Source organism: Pseudopipra pipra, chromosome 3 (assembly GCF_036250125.1).
Source record: "Pseudopipra pipra isolate bDixPip1 chromosome 3, bDixPip1.hap1, whole genome shotgun sequence".
Classification (NCBI taxonomy): Eukaryota; Metazoa; Chordata; class Aves; order Passeriformes; family Pipridae; genus Pseudopipra; species Pseudopipra pipra.
The window spans coordinates 111731037-111758270 of NC_087551.1; the positions used below are offsets into that span (position 1 = coordinate 111731037).

Sequence of the window (27234 nt, forward strand, 5' to 3'; positions counted from 1 at the left end):
GGTTATAATATATCGCTAAATATAGACCTGTGGGTGTGTCCAGCTCTCTGAAGGTGTTCTTCTCCCTCTGCTGAAACTGGCTTCTGGAATGACCTTTGCAGGGATACAACTGCCTGTATAACACTGCCTGTGTTGGAAAATGTTAAACTTCATTATTTCCCAGGTGAGCCCAGCCAAGCCCAACTTTGCTTTGCAACCAAAATTCCTTTTGCAAAATTCAGCCCTTTATCTTTCATGTAGATCCAGCTTTACACTTGGGATCATTTAACTTCGAGCAAACCGTACAATAGTCCTGAATATTTTGTTTATGTGCTGAAGGTTGTCACTCAGGTTATAAAGCTCTGTAAAAATATCAGGGTCAAGGAGCTAAAAACATTACTTTTGCATCGACTTCCAAATGCCAGCCATAATGGTTTGGGCAAGCTGCACATCCAAACTGCCTTGGACTTGCTGCTTGTGGTTGTGGGAATATATTGGATCCTTTCAAAGTTATTGGCTAGTCTGTTTTGGGCATTTCATGTTTGAGTATAGAGCCTTTGGGTTTATTTTGTGTTTTGTTTGTGGTGATACTGTCATGTCTGATGCCTGGCTGTATATCCCAGAGTTAATGTTCTGCTCTTTGATTTTAAGGCCATGTGCTGCTGGATCTCTGTACTGGAGTGTGGTGTTAATGTAGAGGATGCTGTAATGAGCATCTTGTACATATTTCCTTTTGCATATTCACTGTCTGTAAAATGTCTGTCTGAATACATCCTTGCTGGTTTTGAAATGATTTCCTTACCGTTCAGTACAAATACTATTTATATCCAAAGTTGTTTGAGGTTATCCTTTACTCCTAATGTTACTCTAATTCTAGTTTAAGAGGGGAAAAATTGATCTGGCTGAAATTAATTAGGAAATTGGTAGAGCCACTAAAAATGGTGGTTATATATGGCACTTCCTAAGTGCTTAGGCTGAAGAGGTACAAAATAAATCTGACGAAGCACTAATGTAATGAAATAGATGACTGTATTTTCATTTTTAAAACTAGATGACTGCTGAAGGTGAACCAAATAAAGCAAAAGTATTTAAACTCCTCTGCTTTTTTAAAGATACCATTAATATTAAAAAAAAAAGGCATTTTTGAACTGAGAATATCCCCTCAAAATATAGGGTTTCCAGTGTGCCTGGCATAAAAAGGCATAGTTTCCTATATTGATTCAGAAAGAGCTGTTAAAAATGCATGAAAAGTATTTTAGGGAGACAGTGTCACAAGATCTTTTAAAATTATTTTCTCGAGTGCTTCTTTACCATTGGAAACACTTGAGCCCAAGTTACAATATATGGTATATCAAATTATTTCATACTGACCAGAGGGTCTTTAAGATTAATTTGGGTTTGGAGTGGTGGGGGTTATACCAGTGTCTGTTTACGTAACTTCAGACTCAGACTATAAATTAAGTTTGGAAAACTGTAACTATTCAATAATTTATGGACTATTCAGATAAGTTAGAAATTATTCTTGAACGTGGTGAATAGAGAACACGTACCTATAAAGGACAAACAGATTTAGCAGAATGGTGTATTTTTGGCCTCATCTATTTTGCAGGCAATTAGCAAAATAGGATGTTACATTTTTTGCCTATCTCTTGCTCTCCTGAAATAGAGTCACTAACCACTTGTTAACCACATTGATTTTTTAATAGACAAAGTGGTTGCTTATAGCTTCCCCACCAGAAATGTTCAGATTAAGCACATTATTAGATTGCAGCTAGAATAGCCTACAAAACAGGAAGAAAGCCTTGCCTTTCTCTGTGCCTCCTTGCCTTGTTTAAGCTGATGTGATAATTCATTACAGATTTTCTCTCTCCCTGACAGAGTGCCTACCGCAGGAACGGGATGACTTTTCTCGCCTGCTGATGTGGATGTGGCTGCAGCAACAGGAAAGACAGTGTTATATTAAGGTGATTTTCTTTTCCCCTCCATGGAAGGAAAAAAAATACAAGCTCCAATGTCTCCATGTACCAGTGAGTGGGCTGGTTTGTTGTGACTATCTGCTGGCTGTCTCTGTCTCTCTTTCCAGCCCCCTCAGTCGTTATTCTTGTTTACTAGCTGGAACATTTAGCTAATTAATGGCAGGATGTTTGGGATAGGGTGTAGGTGGACAAGAATGCAGCTCAGACAATGCTGGAGTTTGCAGGGGACTTGCTGCTGTCAGCCTCTTTCTGACTGCCATGTCATTTTTATTTAAGTGTTTGGAAGTCTGTGTGTTCTCCAAAAGATGTTTTTTTCTAAAGCAGGATGGGGCAGGAAGAGGCCAGAGATAGACTGGGTTGTGTTGGTTTATATAGGTTATATTAAGGTTACATAGTTTTCCTTGTGATTTTTACAAAAATAAAAATTATTTCCTTCTATTTTCCACTAATTTCTAGTTGTTTCTCTTGTTGATTTAAGTGTTCAGACAGTTTAATCCAGTGAGGGGATTTTGATGACAGTAATAGCAAGTTTGGGCCCAAAGATATTCAGAAAAAAGTTCAAGTAAACTGAACTTAGCCAGTGAGAGCCTTGACTTTTTGCAGACCCAAGGATAGGCTGAGCGGTCACCCCCAAATTCTCAATGTTGGCATCTCCTAAGGCTCGAGTCATTACTCTCTGAAATCTAAGAAGGCCTTTGCAGTGATGTGGCACTGGATTGGGCCCCTATTCGGAAAAATACATCCTAAAGTATTTAAATAACTGTGTCTGTCTCAGTGGTTGTAGGCAAAGGCTTAACGTTATGTACTTGCTCAGCGTTTGCTGCAGGAAGCAGATGTTGTCCCTGTTGTTGACAAAGGCAGCATTACTGTTGGATTTGATTAAAGAAGAAACCAAGCTCTTTTTGCCTTTTTTTTTTTTAAAACATATTTTAGGTAACGTTGTTTGTTTTCAAGATTTGTTTTTTAAATCTCAGTCCCTCCCTCTATGCTTCTTCCCGTCCCCTGCTCCTCCAGCCTTTGCTGGCCTCACAAACACATTCATTTCTTCCCATAAAACTGTACAAATATAGAGCTGACCACGATGATGCTTGACCAGAGAAAAGCGCTCGTGCTTCAGCCCATCACCAGGATCTACAGGCACTTCCTGCTGGTTTCCCTGTGCTACCCATGGGCCAGGGTCTGCTTCAGCCGGGCTTGGAATCCAACTTAAACCTCAAATTAATACAGAACACTCAAGGGATCAACAGGAGATCAGCAAAATATTAGTTTTATATAGTGCAGCCGTCCTCCTCCTTTGTGCTTAGTGTGTGAGGTCTTAATTTTTACTCCTACTCTACTCTCTTGTGGTCGTTCGTAGGTGGTTCTGTTGTCCTTCTCTCCTGGACCTGCTCGCAAAAACTTTAAATATATGTATATTTTTTAAATAAACAGCAAAATGTCTCTTTGCAACCAAAATATTGTAAAAGTGAACTTTGTGCATCGAATATTACTGACGTTCATAAATTGCTTTTTCTTTTGCCTACTTTTTGCTTCTGTTTTCTGGAAATTATCTGTGTGTAAAGGACTGAAAGTAACGTGTACAACGCCGTGTATTAAACGAGGGGAGGGGGAAGTTTTCTGATGCTCCATCTGTGCTTCTTGAAATGTATGATTAAACTTTTCTTTTTATCATCACTCTTTATTTTTGTTGGCATCCTTAATCATGGAAAATTATACGCTTGCTGTAAACATCCAGACTTTTTTAAAAGGACACCAGCATTTATTGTATTTGGTTTCGATATGCAGGGATAGAGACAGAAGAAACCATTTCAGGCACTGGGTACTGGAATCAAAATTCCTTCTGTAGCTGTATCTCTCCCGGATTTTACATTTTAAAATATGCATAAGCAGGAAAAATACTGGCACTTATTTTTTACTGGTCTACTTAAAGTCCCAGAGAATGAAGACTCAACATACATTTCTCTCAGAAATATGACAGATCATGTTTTTGTTGGTCTGCTGTATGTTTGTCTATCTTGAACAGCCTGACAGGCAATTATTTATAAAATCTGTGTTTGCCCAGTAAACCCATATAATAACCTTTCACTTCTCTGCACAAGTCAGGGAGCTGAATTTAGAGTCAAACAAAGTAGGTTGTGTCTCCCTATCTTGGACTAACCCAGTTTATTCTTATTTTGGGAAGTAATCACTTTTTTTTTTTTTCTCATCTTCAGGGTTTTCTTTTACTCTGTTTAAAACAAAAAAAGCAGCCAGTAATACTCGTGCTGCGTTTGGAGTGTGTCTTAGCACCAATTCCCATGCTGCAGAAACAGAGATGTGTGTTTGAGCTGGTGCTACGCATTTTTATTATATGTATAAAAATCGTTTTGAGATTCAGTTAATGGCTGCATATGAATAGCTTTATTCCTGTGTAATTTCAACTTGCAAAACATTTTGATTCTTAGCCCCGATTTCCAGTGACTGGATCAGGTGATATTCATTATTTCACATTAGTTACCTGAAGAAGGGAAACATCTATTTCAGTAGGAATAAGGCTGTGTAAAAAGGGAGTGTGAGTTTTGCTGACAGTTCAGTCTCTGCCCTTCTGTGTGGTTATACTACCTCAGTTTTCAGATTTTTAGTCCAGCCGTGTGCAAAACAGGGATAATAATTCAGCTTAAAACTTCTTAGAGGTGATGGAGCCACAACGCAAATTTCTGGTTGGGCTTCATCTCATTTCTCAGGCTTTCCGGAGAGAATAAAACCCTTTAAAAGAGTTTTACCGTCCTCTGGAAATCGAGAGAAGCTGACAGAGCTCTGTGTTTCTCCAGAGACACTCAGACCCTGCAGAATGTGCCCCCCTGGGTTTTCAGAGCACACTCCTCTTTGTCAAATGTCACCCTCCCTGGGGAGGGGAATAAAAACGTGGGGTTTGGCATTTCTTGACTGTAGATGAACCTTTGTGTTGTATTAAGGTTCTGCCATCAGCTATGTGTAGATCTCATAAAATGTTTTATAGCTTACCATGCAGCTCATACAGAATGTTTCATAGTACATAAACGCTTCTAATAATTATTTAAGAATAAATAGATAGTGACATTAGTCACAAGTCTAACCTCTAGTTGAAACTTAAGCAGTTACAGGGTTGAGGGGTTTTTTTTTTGCCTGAGTGAATCATCTTGTCCAAGGTTGGGCTTTTTATACCTCTATTTTTTTATGTCTCTACTATATATCCACCTCAACTAGCCAGGGAAAGGCAGTGGTGGCATGCATTAAATCCAGGGCTTTATTCAGAGGGCACGGAGCCAGTGCAAAGCAGCAGAGCCATCCCTGAAGGAATTGAATGTAAATTTGATGGTTTAAATAAGGCCAGATGCCTTAAAATTATTTTGAAGGCTGTATCTTTAATGTAGCCCTTAACTTTTTTCTTTTCTGCTTAAGATAATGATGTTGCCTTTACAAAATAATAAGAAAAAATAGCTCTCATCTCTTGTGGGGAGACAAAAATCAGATACTTTGGCTTCTATAAATCACTGAAATGTTGGCAACTGAAACAAAGTTTTAGAAGGCAGATGACTGCAAATTTGAAGGAAACCTTCATATTTTACTGTTAAAAGCTTTTTAACTGTCTAGAGAGTGCTCTGAGACACTACATTAATAGCCATTCTCAGTAATCAAGCTCCACTATACTTATATACTATTTTTCTTAAACAAGATAGATTAATAGTGGAAGAGAGCTGGAAAGATAAATAAGGAAAATCAAGAACTAAAATTATAATAATACAGTTTCATTTTACATTTTATAGTTCTCTATTTATGATTGATAATTCATCTTAACTCCTATCAGACAGAAATATTGGCACAAGAGTCTTATACCAATATCTGTATATTTCTGGACTTGTCTTCATCCAGATGCTTTGCAGATTTTCTTACTGGTTTTGTGAAGATCTGATCTGTCAATTTGGTCCTTGTATGACTTTGATTACTGTGATATCTGAGTGTGTCACAGGTTTCCATGTGTTCCTGCCCACAGCACCACTTTAAAACAATAATAATGTGTTGTTATCTCTGTTTCTTCTGTAGAAAGACTAAATGATGGGAGACTAAATGACTCCATATTGGGAAACCTGGGGTGTTTTAGAAAACCTGGATTTCCCAAATCCATACTGATGCCCTGGGTTCTGAATTGTTTTCCCTCTGCAGTGAAAGCAATAGGTGTGTCAGCACATAAACCAGCCCTGCAGCTTAGGAGAGAAAGGGGCAAAAGCAGCCTCCAACTGGATCCACGAGGGGATTTGGGGGTGGAAGAATGCAACCACTCAATTTGGACCCAGTCCAGGGCTCAAAGCTTTAAACCCTTCCAGCTGAGATGTGCCACGGCCACTTAGTGACCCTGTGCAGAAACACAAATGATACGTCTCCACCAAAACATGGACTGTGGGGCACTTTGCCTACTCCACACTCTGCTGGATTTCTGCATCAAAAATCACCACGAGGAACATATTCATTACTTTGGCACTGCCAGTGTGTTCCTACCTTCATCTCCCAAACTGCCTTTGCAGAGTGCCTCAGAGCTGCAAGAAACAAGAGGAGAAACACAATTAAGAAACATAAATGCTCTGTTTTAACTGAGGCAGCAGCTGTGATGTGTGTTGACAAAGATAAAGTAAAATGTTAATTTTTCATAAATGAACTGGGTCTGAACATAATGAAGTGCTGCTGAAGTGGTGGTGGCTGATCTTCAGCCTGGAACTAGACCTGGGAGAAGAGAAGGTGTAAGATATCAGAAGCTGTAGCAGGATTCAGATAGTGAACAGCCAATAGAGCAAGTTGGCTCAAACCAGTTCTGTTTAGCTCTTATTTCCATAACTATTTAATTAATCTGCAAAACAAAACAAAACAAAAAACCTCTCCAAAACTATTGCATTTCTTGTACTGACATGATTTGCTCAGATCTGCAAATGAAATGGCAGCAACTGTGTGTCAAGGTGAGGTGAAAACAAATCTGAACCATGGCTGCAGAAGGAGAAGGAAGGTGTTCAGAGGAGAAAGGCTCCAGCCAAGCTTCTCCCCTGAGCTCCCTTGCTCAGATTATCCTGTGTCTGCTGCTCACCAGTGACTAAATCTGCTGCTTGTGCACAAATTTTGTTGCAGCTTCAAGTAACTAATTTTATTAAATTAGACAGGATCTGTTTAGTGTTCTCCATGTCACCTTGTCCTTTCTTTAATATTAAAAGCATTTCTGTTCCTCTGTTTTGGAATGTTATCAACATAATGCAGAGTTTTCACTGCTCAGCAGATTTTGGTGTAGACAGAACACAAATAAATGGAAGCAATTATTAAGGAGTACTTTGAGCACCTGGGAAAGGGTCTGACAGTCAGTTTCTCCATGGAAGGTGCTGCTCTTACTCATCTTGTCTGGGATGGTGGAAAAACTGATACATGACTCCTGTAGAGCTTGAACTTGTACAGCAAGTTGAGGTAAACCTTGAAGTCTCTCTCAAACTCATGAGCATCCCACTGGTCTCCTCACTGTGTAAATCAGGCACAAGCCCAAGAGGAAAAACATGACAGATTCTTCCACTGGAAGATCAAGAACCACAACACTGAATACTCCAAGGTAAGACAGAATGAAATAATCTTGATCTGACTGGACTCAGCCCGATGTCACTTGAGAAAATACATTTATTTTTTCCTGTTTGACCATTACATCATGATTATTTCCACTCTTTGGTGATCAGAACTGTGGCAGTGAAATAGTTAAGAATAGCTATTTCTCATGTGAGGTCAGGTTTCAGAGCCAATACAGTGGTAAACAGCTCTCTGTCCTCTGCAGTTGTTGTTTTTGACTGCTGAGTTAAAAACCTTTCACATTCTAAGGGCACATGTATTTTGGAAAGGAGTCTGAGTTGATCACTTTTATTCACAGTACCCAAATAAATACTTGTAGCCATTTAAGCTAGCCCACGTTGCTCAGCCATTTAAGCTAGCCCATGTTGCTCTGTTGATGTGTCCAGGAGAGAGAGAATTAATGTTGTCCCTGCAACAAAATCATAGAAGAAATGGCCAATGCTCCATCCACACGAGTTAATGGGAGCAGTGTGAAAATTATTCCACAAGGACTCTGGAGTTTAAATATTCATTAGTTGCTCAAATCCCTGCTAAACCCCTTTGGACAGGTGTCTGTGAAGCAGAGGACAATATCCTCATGTCTGGGAATGGGGCTTATGTAGGAAATTAATGTTGCCTTGGGATCGAGTGTGTGCTACTGTCAGTGAGAAGAAGGAAAGTCTTGACTGGACTGTGAGAGGAGGAGTGGCCACACTTGCAGGTTACAGTCTTCCCAATGTTATGGCTGTGAAGATAAAATTTGGTACAAGCAGCCAAACATTTGAATTTTTGGCCAAGGTCCAAACCTTCCCAGTTTTTGCCACGGCTGGTTTTTATAGGTGCTTTTTTACAGTGTTGAAGTTGGGCTCGTGGATGATGCCGGATTCATTTTTATTTTGTTGAGGCTTGTTTTATGTGCACTTTGGTATGTAGTTGTGGTGCACGGTCTGAAGGGATTTTGCATCTTAGTTGGTTTCTTTGGTGGTCCTGAAGGCAGTGCAAAATTAATGCAGCACTTAAAGAGCCTGTTATTAAAACTTTATTCATAGGTGAGCAGAAGAAGCATAGAAAATATATTAGTTTATATGCATATATATTAAATAAATCTGAATATATATATATTCAGATTTTTCATGAAGACTGAATTCCAAAAACCAGCTCTGCTTTTACAAATCCCTGTTTTGATGCCTCCCTCACTCTGCAAAGAAAGTATTTTATTCTTGTAAAGATAAAAGATTTTTACTTTCTAGAAGTAATTTAATTTTGGTTTCTTTGCTGTCTGTCATTTTTCTCTTGCAAAAAGTTTTAATGTCACACTGTGGATCTTTAAGAGATTGTGAAACTTCCTTAAGTTTTGGGAAAAAAAACTTTGACCTGTATGTAAAAGACATTTTTAAATTTGCAAGTTGCTTTTTTTGTTGGTAGTGGTTTGTTGGGGTTTTTTAAAGTCAACAAAATACAGTTTGAGAGGGAGAGATCTCAAAGGGCTGGGAACAAGCCCCCAGTTTGGGCATTGAGGGCAACAACAGGCATTTTTGTAGCTCTTGAATGTTGAAGGGAGTTGTCAGAGCCGGACACTGCAGATATACCTCATTGCTCCCTTAAATTGTTCTGAAATGTCCTTATATTTTACAATACATGAGTTGTGCTCTTGGCTGCCATTTCCTTCCTGCAGCCTCCCAAAGGTAAGTGGATTGTGCCCTCTGGGGGCTCTCCACTGCTTTAACTTGGATTTAAGTATGTGGGTTTTTTTCTTGTCTTTCTTTCATTCTTTCTTTCTTTTTCTCTTTCTTTCTTTAGTGTAAAATGTCACATTGATTTTTTTCCCCCCTCCTTGTGTCTTATGAAGGAAGAAATTTATGGCCTTTTTACATCAGGAAGTCCAGCTTTTCCTGACGTTTTATTGCTTTGAATATTTGAAACATTTCAATCCCAGACAATAAATATTACATGATTATTGTTTTCATATGGATAGGCTATTTCCCCCTGTTTTTCCTATCCAACATTTTACTAGCAAGCGACACCCAAAAATTTATGGATTCTAAAACCATTACTATTCAACTTTGCTTGGAAGGTCAGAGATAGTCCCTCAATTTGCATGTAATATATATTAAAAAAAAAAAAAAAAGTTAAAATCATCTCATATGTTTTGAATCCTGTAGTGATACAAACTTATGCCAGAAAAGGAGGTATATTTTTTTTCCCTACAAAAAGTGCACATCTTATGGGTCAAACTTTGTTTCCACTGAATTCAATGGCAGATCTTGAGGCTTAGGTGGGAAAAGCAGTGAGCCCCAATGGAGCATTTCCCAGATCAGCAACTGGCAGCCTGCAAGTGCAGAGCTTGGGAGTTTTCTGGCGGTTGGTGGGATGAGTTACACCACTCCATGACTCAGAGTGTAGGTTTTCTGCTCACCCAGGGCTGTATCTTGTTGTTTGCATGGTAGAAAGAATTCCTTGCCAAGTGGGACCCATGAAATCCAGTCTGAAGTTGTGCTATTTGATGTTTTCAGTTTGGGGGAAGGCAGCTGACTCCTCGCTGTGCTTGTGGAGCACCAGTTCTGCAGCACAACTTGTGGCAACCAAGTCTGTCTTGCAGTGCCAGGTTTGATGTGACAACCAGCAGATAAAGCAATGTATGAAATCTCTGGTCAAGTCACTGAGGTCATGAGAATACAGGAGGCACAGGTTCTGCTCAGAAGCACTAGATTGTCTGATTTATTTTTTTATATTGGCAGTTTTTCATGGGTACCGAGCAGGCCCCTGCTGCCTGTGTTCCATTAACCATTGTAGAATCACAGAATGGTTTGGGTTGGAAGGGACCTTAAAACACCATCTTGTTCCAACCCCCTGCCATGGGCAGGGACACTTTCCACTATCCCAGGTTGCTGCAAGCCCTGTCCAGTCTGGCCTTGAACACTTCCAGGGATGGGGCAGCTACAGCTTCTCTGGGCAACCTGTGCCAGGGCCTCACCACCCTCACAGCCAAGAATTTCTTCCTAATGCCCCATCTAACCCTGCCCTCTGTCAGTTTGAAGCCATTCCCCCTTGTCCTGCCACTCCAGGCCCTTGTCCAAAGTCTGTCTCCAGCTCTCTTGGAGCCCCCATTAGGCACTGGAAGGAGCTCTGAGGTCTTCCAGGAGCCTTCTCTTCTTCAGGCTGAACACCCTTCATTCCCTCACTCTGTTGAGAGAGTTATTACCATATTATCAATGACTTCATATTGATCTTGATTGCAGAACTGGGTCCCAGATAACCAATAAATCACCCTCGTTCTGTCAGTTCCTGATCAACTGTTTCATCAAAATTCAGTGACCGTCTCTATAACTCTGAGGAGAACAATCCTAATGTGTTTCCAGAGAAGGAAAGCTGTCAGGCTGTGGGGATAGAAAACACATGTACATGTCTTTGGGAGTTTATCTTCAGAGGAGCATCAGACCACTCTCAGGTTGGATAAAGTTTTGCTGTGGGGATAAGAAAAAAGACAAAATCTGGCAAAGTTTTCCACTACAGCAATGCCAGGAGCCGGTGGTTCTTTCTCTCCTTTCCTTATGCAGACAAAGGGAACCCGAGTCAAATCCACTCAGAAAGAAACACTAGTAAGTACTTGTTTAAAGTCTTTTTTAAGTGTTGTTGTGTCTTTAACCCTCTATCCTGTCTCATCCCCTTTTGGGAATGTTGAAAATAACATTCAGTTCTGTGCTGCCTTTGTCTGTCCTTTTCCATGTGGTAAACATGGACTTTTCCCTCCCTGTTTCTTACACTTTCAGCCAACTCAGCTTTTCCTGTTTACCTCCTTGTCAAAGACATCGTTGGTGATATCACTCCCAGTCTAGAAATAAGGGCCGTTGCTGCTTTTCCTAACTAGCTGTTTGTCCATTTGGTATTATATTGAATTTGCATCATATCAGATTTGGCACATTTACTGATTAATTTATTTTTTAGGGAAAGCAGATGCTTTCCTACCCCCCTTACCAACACATGTGGAAGGTGAAGGCACTGATGGCTTTCTGGAGACCTGGGCTCCCATCCAGACCTCTCAGTGCCTCAATTCATTATAGCTGTACCATGGGAATGAATTTGTGGACCCAGTCTTTTTAAAATAGTTGTGATAATAATGGTAATGAGAAGCCTGGAGGCCTCAAAAGTCAAATGAAAAGATGATGGTGTGGAAGCTGCAATAGCTCTGTGACTGGAAAACTGACCACCACAGCTTTGCAAAACTAGTTTTCTTCTTGCACAGAGAGAGATCAGTCCAACACAGCAGCTGCTTTATCCAGTGCTGAGTTCGTGTCTTCTGATTTGGAAACCCCAAATATTTTAGTGTCTTAGGAAGACATTGAGTCCTGATAAAGGCAGTTACTGGCTCAGAGTTTCCTCAGTGGTTTGGACACAATTCTTATAATCTTACAATAGAAAGCAAAAGGATTAAAATGTGATCTCATGTAAACCCTCCATAGTTATCAAAACAGTCTCTGGTTTAATCTGTCCAGATCTCTGATTTTTTGCTGAACAGTAAAGGTACCACACATAAGGTAATATCTGAGTTTTCTTGACTGATGATACTTGAAAATGTACAACAGTCTCCTCCTGGAAGCAGCAGCTTCATGGCTGAAATCAGAATTTCGGGTTTTCATTTAAGAAAGGAAGGTGCTGCTTTCAGAGCACCACCTGGACCTGTGCTTAACCAATTTACTGAGATCTGCCTGATGCCATGGGGATGGAATACCTCTGAGAGGAAGAAAGTGATCCATTTTTCCACCTACTTCTCCTTGAAGGCTACTCAGAAGTACCCTTACATTGCTGAGTATGTAGAATCATAGAATCATGGAATTGTTTGGGTTGGAAAGGACCTTAAAGATTGTCTAATTCCACCCCCCCTGCCACGGGCAGGGACATTTCCACTAGACCAGGTTACTCCAAGCCCAATCCAGCCTGACCTTGAACACTTCCAGGGATGGGACATCTTGCCACCATGGCTGCATTTACAAGGACCAGGGGCATCATTTGCCACCCATCTGACCTGAAACAGTCTTGATAGTTGGTGTAATTAGAGCACGCTCTTAAAGGAAGACTGAAAATAATAATATTGTCCTGAATGGAAGTCTGCCTGATCAAGAAAGAAGGAAAAAAAATATAAAATCCCATGGACATCTAGGAAGGAAAACAAGTCCCTGGTCTGTGGTGTGGTGCTGCAGGTACAGCTGCACTGTTGGGGAGTGGTGATCTGCAGCCGCCAGCAAGTCGTGCTGGCGCTAAAACCTGTCCCCTTGGGTCCCTCACCATTTTATTGCTGCTCTGTAACAGGATGTGCAACTGCTATGCATTAATACGTTATTACAGGTTGGCTGGTGTAAACTCCAGGTGTTGAGAACATGATTTATTCTATTAGTATAAAAAGGTGTTTTCTATGGCCGTATTAAAAATTATACTAACTGTTGGGCTTGCCACTGCGCTGTGTGTGGCACATGCCAATTTAAACCTGTCATTTCCTCTTAATTTAAGGATATGTCCTCAGAAGATCATTAATTTGGGGTGGAGCTGGGGATCATAGTACAGCTGTGGCCTGTTAACCCCCATCTGGCCATTAATCCTTGCAAAGCACCTTCCCCAAAGATGTCTGCTGCTACCATATGGCCACTGAGACCAAAGAACTTAAATTTTTTAGTCTATTTTATATTTAAATCTATTTTTTATTGTATTTTTACAATTACTTCTGTTTGTTCTGTATGATTCCTAAAACCCCAAGATTACCCACATAACACCTTTGCTGAGAACCCCCAAACCATTAGGATGGTGAGGCCCTGGCACAGCTTGCCCAGAGGAGCTTTGGCTGTCCACTCCTTAGAAGTGTTCAAGGCCAGGTTGGATGGGGCTTGGAGCAGCCTGGGATAGTGGAAGGTGTCCCTGCCCATGACAGGAGGTTGGAACGAGATGGTGTTTTAAGGTCCCTTCCAACCCAAACCATTCTATGATTCTGTGATTCTGCGATTTCTGTGCTACCTCCCCTCCACATGTTTCTTGGGGTGATTTTACCATTTTACTTTCCCACTCCTCAATGCTGTTCTGTTTGCTGGGTGTTGAGCTCAGCCTCAGTAAGCCAAAGTCCCAGCTTGCATTCCTAAAGCAGCCCAGCTATGGTCAAAATCATTCTTCTGGGGAAGTCCACATCAGCTCATCTACCAACAAGACGACCTTGAGGGAAGCACAGAGAAAAGGCTCAGGTCTGCTCATGACCCAGCCTCGTGTCCTTTGCTCAGCTGCTGCTTTTTTCCCACCTGCCCATTCAGTTGCATCACACAACCACAGTCTCACCTGGAAAAGCTCCAGTCTTGCCTGACATAAAATAAACTTGTATTTTTCAGGAATCTTGGGAGTGGAATATCTCTGTGTGCTGCACTGAGCTACCAGCAGCCTGTACCCAGTGCACAAAGCCTGACCAGAAGCTCATCAAGCCTCAGGGCATCACTGGAACACGCACAGAAAGCCTGTAGCAGTGCTGCCTATCTTAAACAGGGGCCCTTGTACCTGTTTTTCCTGGCAAAAGTTTATCCAGCCTGTGTTTAAAGACCCCCAAGGATGGAGATTTCACAGTCTTGAGTCTACTGATGTTCTCGATCCTCATAAATTTTTTTCCTATCTGGTTTGAATTTTTCTTTGCAGCAACGTAAAGGCTTTCCTTATCCTGCCAGTGAGGATGGATTGTACCAGTGTGTTTTTAACAGCCTTTTCTGTGCTCAAAGGCACTTATATCCCACCAAGGCTCTCCTTTGGCTCATAAATGTAACTCGATCAATCTGTCCTCCCAGGCTGTGTTTTCTGGCTTTCCAGCCCTGCTTTCTGTTTTGACAATGAGCCATTGATAACTGCTCTCCTGGTGCATATATCTGCAGCCCTGTCCCCACTCTCCAGCAGTTTTATCTAGACCCATGTTTCCCTCACCTGATTAGGAAAGTGAATATGAGACAGTGTCAGAAATCTGCAAGTGCCAATGATGAATCTATTGCTTTTTCCTTCGCTGTGAGGCTTGTTACCTATCACAGAGATCCCACAACAAGAGTTCAAATGGCCACCAAAAGTCACACTTAGTGTGCTCAAGAGTAGACAAAGGATTAGCTAAAAGTGAGGATTTTTCAACCTGCTGGGGAACTGGTCAGCAGAAGGATTGAAATGCCAGAGTCCCAGCGAGGGTACCCTGACCTGCAGCCAGATAGGCATTCCAGGAGGTGGCCTGTGTCTCTCCAAAATCCCATTTTCTCACCATGCAGTGTCTTCATGCCAGTGCTGGTGCCCTGTGTGACAAGACAGTGAATGCTGACAGGCAGCACTTGCAGCATCTGATCTTCTAATTCACCCTGCGAATGACCTGTTGTCATCACGCTGATAATCAGGTATTTTCCTTGACTTTGCTCAGCAGGTAAACTGAAAATAATAGCCCTTACAATCAAGTTAAATTAATTTCTAGTGATTATCTAATGGCTCTCTTAATTATATCTGAGTTTTCCAGCTTTGAGTGTGTTGTTACTACATGCATGGAGAGAGCCAGAGTGCTTTCATCATGTGATCCTCCTACTGATCCAGATAAAAGAGCTTCATCTGTTTAATTTCCAGGTTTTAATTTCTTGCATCCTACTCATCAGAAGGCCAGGGAATAAAAGGAGTTTCATCCCTCAAAGCAAGCATAGAAATGGGATTTATGGCTCCTGGACTTCATTTCCATCTCTCTCTCAAACTTCATCAGCTGAACACCTCAATGACCCCATCCAAAAAATTAACATCTTGCTCAGTTCATCCTTGCTCTCAAGGGAGCTTTCCAAAGAAGAAGAAATCATTATCCCAATTTTATAGGTGGAGAAACTGAGGGACAGCAAAGGGAAATGACTGCCATTCACTTCCCTCAGCCTCTCCGTGTTCAGGGGCTTGTCCACCAGACCAGACAAGTGCTGGAGTGGAAATAAATATTCCTCCTGATGACTGTGGTCTCTGTGGTCAGGGCTGAGGGTCAAAATGTTCGCACAAGGCCTGCACGCAGAAACCACAGAATCCCCCACAGCTCCACTGCACTTTATTAAAAGTCACTGCTTCTGTGAAAAATGGGGTTTATAAGAGTTAGGTGCCTTAATTATAAAGTCATGTGTGTTTGAATGACTCCTTCCCTGCTAACCGTTTGTGACAGCCTACAAATGTGAAAAGTATTACCAAGCCTATTTTTAACGTGGCTATGGAGAGGCTGTAGTTGGGGAAAACCAAATCCTATGGGATCCTAGAAAGAAAGACCAGTGACTCCTTAAATATGGTTAACATTGAGTTTAGCAATTATGCCAATGGCATCCAGAAGACCATTCAGATGCAGGAGTCTTGCAGAAGCAACTGTGTGTTAAATAAGTGATAGGAGCAAGGGATATACAGGGCTAAGTTTTCCCCTTGGAAGTAGCTGAATGGTCTTGGATAGAGATAAAAAAGTAATTTCAGAGAGGTGCTGGCCCTTGTCATCAGTGTTCAGGCTCTACAGGTGTTTTCTGCAGAGCTGTCACCTCTCAAGGATTTATTTGATCCTGTTCTTTATTAGACAATTTGCCCTCTAATGGGCTACACAAACTGCATGGGGTTTAATGCTTTGTAGAACTGAGTCCTTAATATAATTCCTCTGTGGATTGTGGCAGACTTGAGGTGTGAAGCATCATTTTATCACCCACCTTTGGTCATAGACTCTGCAGGGGAAGAGGGAAGCGCACAAAGGGAAGATCCCTCTGGCAGTCATTGCATCCAGTAACAAGGGTTTCACCCCTTCTTATAACAGGGCTGGACACTGGAGAAAGAGAGCAGGCCAAAAGCAATGTTACTGTTAGAGCAGTGTCACAGTTGATTGGAAAGGAAATGAAAGTGTTGAAAAGGAAATATTCCAAATAGAAGGAAGGAGAGAGAAAGAATGATGTTCCTTGTTGGTTAAAAGGTAGAGATTAAGGTGTAGAAGATGGATAAAAAGATGACGTGGTCAAGGGTAAAAGTATTTCTCTGGGTTAGGTTTAAGTTTGATGGACACCATTATGGGAATTTCCTGTGGTCAAACATATAACTAGTTTTAGCTCTAACCATATGATTCTTCCTCCATCCATGACTTCTCATGGGATTATATAGACCTTAGTCTTGGTGTAAGGTCTTCAAAAAGTACCACTTCACCCCTGGACAAATCATCTTAGTGGTTAGCAGCAGTACAAAATTTACACCTTTTTTTAGTCAACTATGATTTATCCCCATTTGTCCACCACTGAATTATGTCAATTTTGAGTGAAAAATAATTTATCTCCCCCTACCACAGTATCATGAATATCCTATGCATATAGCCTGTAATTAAACTGATTCTTTACCATTTCTTAAATAGATAAAAGACTGTATTTCTCTCAGTCAAGGCAGACTTTACAGACTTAACTATCATGTTATTTATAATACTTTAAAGATCAAATCTAATGGTCATGAGATCCTTCACACCATAGAAGCAGAAGCAGAAATGCAAAAAAAAAAAAAAGTTGGTTTGTTTTCAAGACCTTTCCATTTCTTTAATTGAGTACTGTGAATATGCATCTGAAAAGAACTTTTCCTCTTTGTAATGCAGACTGAGGCTGAAGCACATCTTGTCCCTTGAAACAGCCATTGGTACCAAGCTGTCACAGTACTGCCTGCAGTCAGACATAGCAAAACTAAAGTGTCAGAACTTCATGTTACACACCACTCCACGTGGGATTTCACAGAACATGGTAGGTATAACATGGTTTCCACCTATATGTATTTCCTGATGAAAACATTGGACAATTTTCTCATCATTGAACTGAAATGGGTACTTATTTTGTAAATAAACCAAGCCCAAAGTTATGAGGCTCTGACACGTTAAGGCTTAGTATTGAAGGCTGGGTTAATTTTTCCTGTTTTCTTTCATGACAAATGTTAAACCTGGATTTTCATTCTAATCACACTTGTCTGAAATCAGGAGTCCGAGTCAGGAGTTTTACATCTCATCATGGCAAAATCTGCAGTGCATCTAGAGACCTGAGGGCTCAGGGAGACTGAATACTTGAAGGCATGTAGTTGGAAATGATAGGAAAATTTGGAAAAGAAGATAGGAAATCATGGGTTTTTCTGATACATGGCTTGCCTGCTTAGGTATCTTTTTAAGTTTTTTTGATTTGTTTGGTTTTTAAACCTAATAGAAATTGCTTTCCACTGTAGACTGTGGATGAGACAGAGAAAAAACATGCTCTGTGAAGGTGAACCACTGGCTATAACAGATGTTGTCTGACTTAGAAACCGAGGCTGTGATTATAAGGTTGTGTTTACCACTGAGAGAGTCAAATTCAAGTTGGTCGTGGCTCTTCACTAGAGATGTCACTCTCCAGAATGACTTACATTTGAGAGATTGACCTGGAAATCTTCAATCTGGCTGCCTCCTCCCTGCTGCAGCCTAAGAAGCTGCAACAAGGAGACACAGCTACCTTTCCCTACATTCAAACATATCATGGGAGCAACTTGCAGTTCAGGAAAAAATATGTAGAAAAAGTAATTTGGCAGAATGATTAACTGTGCATTGCAGAGAACGTGTCTGGTTGCAGAAACCAGGAAGGGTTTGGCAGCTGTGATATGGTTATTTACAATTCCTTACCAGTTTGCCTGCCACAATCTTCATTTCCCATGGGTATAAGAATTAAACACCTTCAATGTGTCCCTAATGTATTTTTTGACCACCTAAGATAATAATAACATGCTGAGGGGTTTTTTTCAGTGGAGGACAGATGGTCAATACCATATTGATCCTCAATCCCACATTTTTTATGAGAGGTGCTGTCACAGTGCACAGCTCTGGATAAACATGAGAGAGGAGCTCACAGTCCTACACAGGCAAGGCAAGCAAAGAGCGGAAGAGGAACAGGAGACAAATTGACTGGATTCAGGCAGGCAGGACACGGGTACCAGGTTGAGACAGGCATGGAGTCACATTTCCTGACTTGCTGCATTCTGTGCTGCCTCCAATGATGTAACACTTCCTGTGGCTCTTTCCAAAAATATTTTCATAAGCTTTGGGTGATGTGCACTCTGCTAAGGAATTGCCTAATACTATGATCCCGTGAGGATTTGGAGCTTTAATGTTTTAAATCACTTCTAGCTGGATTAATTTCCTCAGATTCATATCGTACAGAATCAGCTATTATTGGTTTATTCCTCGTTACAGCTGCGACAGCAGCACACTGGTACCTGCCTAACAAAATATCAGAGGAGTTTGTTTTATTAGCTTTAGCTAATGGCTGTGTACTGATCCCACAGTAAGATGATATTAGTGCAAAAGTAGAGGGGTTTGTGCTGAGAAAGTTCACAGGCACCTGTGTTTTCCCAAGAAATCTTGGAAAGTTGGGTTGTGCTACACTGGTTAGGTTTGGTGAGCTTTCTAATTTTTGGCTACTTCTGGTTCCCTATTCCAACCAAATCGAGGCTATAGATGAATTTTAAGTGTGGAGCTCATCCCACCCAGCATTCACACCTCAGCTTCTTGTCACAGGCTCCCCTTCCAGTCAGTGCAAGCAGACACTTTCAGGCAGTGATCACTCTGACCTATTTTAATTGTCTGCTTCAATGTTATATAAATTGCACCCTAAAGACACCTGTTTGTTTGTACAGAGTACAAAAGGAGAGTTAATGTAGTTGTCAGCATTGCAGCTGTCTGCACTTGATCAATGAATGCTGCCCTTCAAGCCATGTTTAAACTTACTTCTGATGGGATGCATCTGATAGATGATGCATGTCTGTGTGTAACCTGGATGTGTAGAATCTCTTCATAGTCAGAGCAAATAAACAGACTTTTAGGGTGGAATCTATCCCACATAATGGCAAATATCTGAAGCAGCTTAGTTGAACTGTTGTTGACTACACCAGGGAGCCCAGAACGACTAGAATTTATTTCTGTGGTTGATATATACACACATGAGACTAAATCCAGCCCAAGGAAAGACACATGACTTTTTTTTATAGTGCAAAGCATCCCACAACTCTGTCTGAGACCAGTGGGCATTGAGCATGTTGGATAAACATGTTACTCATTTGCATGTGTAAAGATTGATTCAGGAGTCTACCTGCCTGGGCACCCACGCCAGGAAATCTGGGCTTTCAATCATTTTTTTTTATTTCTGTTCTTGTTTGCTATGCTATTGGTATCAATACTAAAATCTAAAAAAAAAAGAAAAAAATCTGATAAAATCCCCATCCCCCTACTCATAATACGAAGGAGGTTGTGAAGTCAGTGTGTTACCAAACACAAGTATGTTACATCTGCACATTTCATACTTTGCAGGGTTTTTATCAACGGATATTGTCACAGTCATAAGAATAAAGAATGGAGGAGTGAAGAGTAAGGGGAAGAGTAAACCTTTTGCATTAACCAAGGGTTGTCATATGATTAATTTTTCCTTTCTAAACATCCAGGTTATGCAGAAGAAACTTGAGGTAATTCTACCCTATAATATGGAGATTATCCCAAATTGCAACTGCAGCCAACCATGTGTCTAAGGCAAACCTGATGTACCTTTCTCTCTAGCAGACTATGCCAGACAAATCTAGTGCCAAGGAAATGGACATGCTGTTTCCAGTTATTCTCATTGGGATGAACCCATTATGATCTGGTTTGGGTCTGCTGTGATGAAAAAATGATTTTTTTTTTTTTTTAACAGCTGTAGGCCAAGTTTTGAGTGCAGCTGGGCCAGTTCATGGTTACAGATGAGCACAGATGAAACAGAACAATTTCAACCTGAAACCAGGCAGAACACGTTGGCTTTGGCTGGATGTGCTGGGAGTTATGGAGTTTGTAGGAAACCAAAACTCAGAAGGGGAGAAGCCCACACAAACTAAAGCAAAAGCAGGGATTTGCAGGAGTGCCTGCAAGCTGAACATGCACAATTGGGTGAGTTACCCCACACCTCAGTCCCAGCATCTTGGGCGTTCAGAGCCCCGTGGTGGCCACAGGTGCTGCCAAGGCACATGGAGCTTTTCCTGATGGTGCCATCCAAATGTTCCCCCCTCTGATGTTTCATCGAGTAGGATAAAAGAACACAACCATCTTCTCCAGAGATGAAGTACCTTTTTGAGTTTCATTTTGCTCTATCCATGTCTCTTTTCCTCCTTGCTGCTCTGATCTTTGCAGCACTTGATTCCTTGATTCTGGTCCCACATGTGGCCATAAGCTGTAGAAATGCACTGTCTCGACATTGCTGGTGCCAGCACAAGCAAAGGCATTTGTGTCTAAACTTTCACACCAGAGAACTCAGAAATTAAATGCCCCATCCCTGAAGTGTTCAAGGCCAGCTTGGATGGCGCTTCAAACAACCTGATCTACTGAAAAGTGTCCCAGCCCATGACAGGAGGATTGGAACTAGATGAGCCTTAAAGGTCCCTTCCAACCCAAACTATTCTATGATTCTATGAAAACTGCTGCAAACTGATGCTAATTTAAGTCCTTATATTCCACAAAGTCACAAATCAAAATCTTTTTAGCCATGATGAGCCTCACTTCTCATAGTGCTAATCCTTGTATTTCTGGTTTTGCCCACAGAGCTATTCATGCATAAATTTAAACATATTTTCCATTATTCAAGTTGACTTTGGTCATTCAAGTTCACTGTGAGCTTTGCTTTTGTTAGCAGCATCTCTGTAGCAAACATTAGCTGAGATCTGCATTTGTCAGGTAATCAGATTCTTTAAAAGCAGTGTGTAATTGCCATCTCCAGCCACAGCAAATTAAGTGAAGATACAATATGGAAAGGAGAATTTTCTTATGTATGCTACATAAAAATCAGGGTGGAATTATGATGACTACAGCTAATGGAATAATTCACCACAAATAATTTATTCAAATGTAGCCTTTTTTTTCCTGCTGAGGGAATAGCTCTGAGGTAAGTGCAGTTTCCTATGCCATACTGGCTTGGACAAAATAGCATTATGAACTTTTTTGCCCTCTAGCTTATTCATGAATAACAAAATTTGAGATGTGCTGGTCAAGCCAGTCACATGGTGCTATTCCTGCCTACTTCACTGAAATATTGCTGCAGCAGCCTCCAGTATGAATATCCAGGTGCACATATTTAATGTTCTGTTCCTCTTGATGCTCTTCCACTCAACTCTGAAATGTCCTGTCCTTGCCTGTTTAGGCCTCTGAAGTTCATTCATAGGAATGTCCAGATGGAAGCTGAACCCAATTAATTTAGAAGTAAATCATAACAAATATTCACTTAATAAGAAAAAAATCCCAAAGTCAGCAACTTATATGCATGTGGAAGGTGCCATACTTGTCAATGAACCAAAGTATGTGATGTTGAGTCAATCACTGGTGCCCAAATTTTATTCCTTGCTTTAACAAGAAAGGGGAATTCCATTCTTAATTAACTTTGTCATGATGGGCATAATCTTACATTGTACATACAGACCAGATGGACTCTAACACCAACCTTCTTCACCAGGGAGGATTAGTGGCACTGCAGCTACTTAACTGTGAAATTTCCAGTCTGATGTCATCCATCACCAGTGTGTTACAATGCTCGCTCCAGACAAGCTGGTTCCCTGTTATTGGGGTTGTCTGACACTTCCCATTACAAGACTCTGTTTTCAGTTGCTCAGAGCTTTGCCAAGCTGTAACCATTTGGATTTAAATTCTTCATGCTGAGTGTCTGCCTCAGGCTGAATTCATTTCAGAAAATGTCAGCCAAAATCAGGGGAAAAAAAAATGCATAAAAAAATCTGACAACCTTTATGTGAACTGCTCTTTTGCCCCCCGTACTTTGCAGGAAGGACTTGACATCTGGCAAACAGACTGACCTTTGTGTCAAGGATGAACATGCACTGAAAGTCTGCAGGGAAACTCACAGAATCCCAAACTTGCTAAAGTCTCCAACTTTTGCCAAGCTGCAAGGTGCAAGGTGTGAAGCCCAGGTGAGATTTTGATGTCACTCACAATGGATGTGGGTTTTTTTCTGGGCTGCTTCTGCTGTTGTGGGGTCCAAGAATGTTCTTCATCATAACCATTAAAAACAAAAGGAAAATCCTGACTTCTTCAGTCATTCTCAGGCCTGTATGTACCTCATGTTGTCTTTTCTTCATCCATCCAGAGTTCAAGAAGTGCTTGGATAATGCTGTCAGGCACATGGTGTGATTCTTGGTGTTGTCCTATGCAGGGCCAGGAGTTGGACTTCAGTGTTCCTTTTGGGTCCCTCCCAATTTAGGATATTCTATGATTCTATTTATTATTTGCAGTATTTGTCATTTCAGATAACCCACATCTCACTTCCAGTTCTCACTTTATTCCTGAATTACTGGATTACTAATCTACAGCTGCTGGCACCCCATTCTGCTCCTTTTAAGCAATCTACTAACTCCTGATAGTCAAGGCTGATGATCTAATTTTAGTCCTGACAGTCCAATTCAGTTTTCAGTCTTAACACTGAAACTCAGTGGAGCAGAATCCACTAATGGGACCCCTGTATTAGTTAGCATAGCACTTCCTAAAATGCTAAAAGCACTGCTTATATTAATTGTCCTGAAGACACTTGAGGTAAATGGGATGAAGAACAAGAAATCATATTGATAAACAACTTACATGACCTTCTCATAGATGGCTTTTTGGCTGGAAAAAAGGATTTCATCCTTTTGCCATGACCAAAATTGTTGTACTCCAGAGATACCCTTTGATATTCCAAATCATGCAACACACTTCCACATGAAGGTCAATATTTATTTCAACCCTTTCATGTAAATCTCTGAGCTGGGCAAATTGCAAGTGAAGGAAGTAAAAGACTTGCAGGAATCTGTTGTGAAAAGGCTGATGATTACAGCTGAGATTCCTCCTGTATGAGAACACCATCCCTTGGTTGATGGTGTGGCTGCATCTTGGAACATCAAGCACAGTGTTTATGTAAATCTGAGTGTTCTTCTGCTTGTTCTGCTACAAAAGCCATTCTCCCTGGGACACAGAAGGAAATCCAGTGAGACAAGGTAATAGAGATGGAAGACTGCTAATGGAAAGATTAGGTCTCTGGGCTGTCAGACTTGTCTCTCTTAAGCACATGTTTATGCTTTAAGTTAAATAATACAGCATGTTTATGCATGTGAATATATATATACTGCATATGTATCTGAATGTATGAATGGTAAGATGCTGTTCTGTGCAAGAAAGTCACATCAGACTAGTTTCACATTTTTATGTATTATATTACATTTCATTACATTTATATTACAATGTAAAAGGTTTCTGCCTTTCCCCAGAAAACACAATCTTAACATTCATGTGCTCGTGTTCAACAAGCCTGTACACACACAGGATCTTGGAGAGCAAGTTGGTTTGGATGTTACCAGAATTTTCTTGCCCCGCAGATGGTTTCTGTCTCCTAGCTCTGGATAAAATATGTCCTTGCCATTGCTTCAGTGCTGGATTCAAGTCCTGTTGAGGGAATCAGTGGGTCGGGGTTCCCACTACTCCTTGTCCTTTTGTTCCATAAAAAAGTTTTATATGTTCCTGTCACTGTACTTAATAAACAATTTAAAAAAAAAACCCAAACCCAATCCATCCAAGTCTATTCTACTTTACCAAGTCTAATTTTCTTGCCCTTTGCAGACCTTGATATTACTTGAAGCAACCTGTATTTGGTGCAACATAACTGCACTTAAGAGATCAGGTCTCTCCATTTGTTTCTCTTTGTAGGAGTAAGGATTTATTTACTGTTTTGTGGCTGGTAACTCTGGGACAGAAATACCTTTCTGTGTTTATTTTCTATGACAGTCTTTGTAAAGCTCTTTGGAGATACTTTGTAGTCTTTGAAAATAATAGAAAGGGAAGGGAAGGAGTTGATTTTGCTTCATCTTCTTCATTGTCTTCCCACTTCTTTTCTTCCACCTTGAGGGGAAGAGAGCACACTAAAGGAAGAGCTCATGCCTCCCACTGAAGCCTTTACCTGAAATGTGCCACATCTGGTGGGTATTTGTGGAAGCAATGCATGTCAGCAGAGTTTTCACAATCGTGAGAGGAAATGGCTGGGTTTAGATGTGCTGATTTTATTGTATATTCTTGGATAAGATGATAAATACTGACATACGAGGCCAGCAAGTCGATTTATTGATTTCAATTCTGCTTCTTCCTCTGTTCAGCTCTTCATGTGTATTTTTGGATGATCAGGGAGAGTTGGAGGAAAAAGAGAAATTCCTCCTATGCTTTTGGCAGAATGGAACTAACTAAAAACCTGCTTGAAAAATATACAGAAAAAATCTAACTCAATATCTGCTCTTTATACTTAGGGATCCCCATAGTGGTGGCTGCCAGCTGGGGTCTGTTTTGCTGCTTTCTCCAGCAGTTCAACGCACTTCTCACTCCAGCACTGCCCATCCTGTCTCCCTTGCAGCAAACCTTAAACTGTGAATTATGATAGGAACTGATAGGTAAAGGGGCAATTTTCCGTGACATTTCTATTGACTATAAGTGAATTAATCGCAGTCAACCCCGTGCAACAATGTCAAAGACTAAAAAAAAAGACTACAGGCTTAATCAGAAAACAATTTACAGCTGAGTAATTGCTGCTTTGATACTACTGTCATTACTCATGATATTACACTGAGCAGTATTTTGACTTTCAGAGGTTGCTGGCTGGCAGAGGCATGTTGGGATTCAACGTGAGCAGGATAACCCCACCAGGGATCTATCAATTAGAGCAGAGCAAAGCCCAGGAGTTCTCAAAAACATCCAAATTGGCCTGTTCAAGGCCCAGCAGTGTTTTTACGAAGGAAGGTGAAGTTGGGGAGTTCAGAAGAGCCTTGTTTGCCTTTGTATTTGACAAGACAAGTAACTGGGATTGTGCTTGGAAGTGGTGAAAGCAAGCTCCACAGGGATTGTGGGCTTGCTCTTGCTGGAAATGAAGTTTTTTTGGAAAAGTGAGGGATGCAATCAAAGTCAGAGGTTGGGTTTGTTCCACTAAAATTGGGTTGCAATCCCTGCTCGCTTGAGGAACTTTATTGATGTGAGTAGTCCCATTGAGAGTACGAGTATTTATGTAGCTGAGAGAAACTAATGAAATGAAGTCAAGTGAAAAAGGGATTGTTCACATGCCCAAGAATTGTATGACAAGGGCCCTAATCCAACCATTGTGGTTTAGGGATTTGCAAAATTACTTATTTTTGCTATTGAGTCTATGTCAGTTTTGCTAACTTTTCACACATTCCAGGCTCTCTCCTGAAATCTACCTTATTTGCTCTGAATTTCTTCTTCCAGGACAGACATAGCAACATACTGACCTAATTCTTCATGTTGTGCAGCTGTGTACTCACTGTTTTAAGAGATAAATGGATAACAGTCTCTCCATTCTCCAGTGTAAATTGACCAAAGCCTCTTCATGTCAATGAAGCGACATATGAAGTTGTGAAAGCTGAGAGCCTGGGGCTAAATGTTAACTGCAAAAAGACAAGGCAGCTATTGCATTGGACTTTCAAAAATTATTGTGACCATACAGCATTTTCAGGTAGAAATGGTGATCTAGTTGAAAAAAAGAACTATGTCTGAGGTGAGAGGACTTTGTTGATGTTCTCTGGGGTATCACAATACAGATCTTGCGCTGCCCAGGGTCATCAGTTGTTCAAAATGATTTTACTCAGCAGGGATGTTTTCTGCCTTTTCAGATATTAATTTTTTTTTATTTTATCAGGGTTATATTTTTGAAGGTGTCTGTACTCTCGTTGGCTGCTGGACAGCTGTATCACAAGGATTTCCCTCTGGTATAGAACACAAAGCTCTTCTGTACCAGTGTGGAATGCAGTAGCAAATCACTGTACAGTGGCCCATAAGGATACCAGCTACCCTTATAAACTTTTTATAACTTAGGAAAATAAACATGTGGTTTCAGGGCTCTGCATAGTCAGTACTAGCTGACTTGGAGCTTGCTTTACAAAGCTAAAAAAGAAAATATTGGTAGAGCTAATAAATTTCCGAGGGAATCAGCAAATAGTGTTCTGAAAGGTCTGAAACATTTGATGGTTTATGGATAACTTTGTATTTTATCTCTTGAAGCATCATCCAAGTTGAGCACTAAAGTGCAGTGTTCTCCATAGTGAGTGCTGTTATCTGGGAGCTCCCGTGGGACACCAGCCTCACATCAAGTTATCCATGGAAAGACCTGCTAATCCAGAGGATGTGATGTGCTCTCTGCAAGGCCAGCAGACGTGTCTCTCTCAGGGAGAAAATAACTGGTTGTAGCAGCAGCAAGAAAGCAACCAGATCTATGCAGGTATTTGGTAACTCCTTTTATATTAAATAACCCTTTTCTTTAAATAAATCTAGTGGTTTGAAGTCAGTAGTTATTGGGGATGGTCAGAATTGGAAGGTACAGTTTGTGATAATGGATATCTGTCAGATTGTGTTCATTGTTATTCTGCAGCCCCACCTCCTTCTCTGAGTGCTGTGTAAGCCAGTTCCTCCCTAAAGAAAAAGGGGATGGATCTTTGGCACATGGAGAGCAGAAAATGGGACTATAAGAAAAATTCATGCCCAGGTTGCATGCCACCAACTCTCCAAATTCTAAGAGTAAATGAAACAGAGAAAAATTAAACTGGTATGCAGATAAATGAAGATGTGGGAGGCTCTAGTTCCACCTCCTTCCCATGGGCTGTGAAGTGCCCTTACCAA

At 40.8% G+C, this 27234-nt stretch overlaps 1 protein-coding gene across 12 annotated transcripts in view; it reads left to right on the forward strand.

Annotated features, from left to right (window-relative positions):
• SUPT3H (SPT3 homolog, SAGA and STAGA complex component) overlaps window positions 1–27234 on the forward strand; it is a 307173-nt gene that overhangs the window by 260683 nt on the left and 19256 nt on the right. For 7 of the 12 annotated variants that reach the window (XM_064650748.1, XM_064650751.1, XM_064650752.1 and 4 more), the window contains one exon: window positions 1838–3629. In XM_064650748.1, coding sequence (XP_064506818.1) covers window positions 1838–1882 — 45 coding nt within the window. In that variant the 3' untranslated portion in view covers window positions 1883–3629. Of the gene's footprint in view, window positions 1–1837; window positions 3630–17157; window positions 17300–20254; window positions 20485–22360; window positions 26837–27234 lie in introns of those variants that run through there. The other 5 variants (XR_010429531.1, XR_010429532.1, XR_010429530.1 and 2 more) reach the window with 5 other exon arrangements.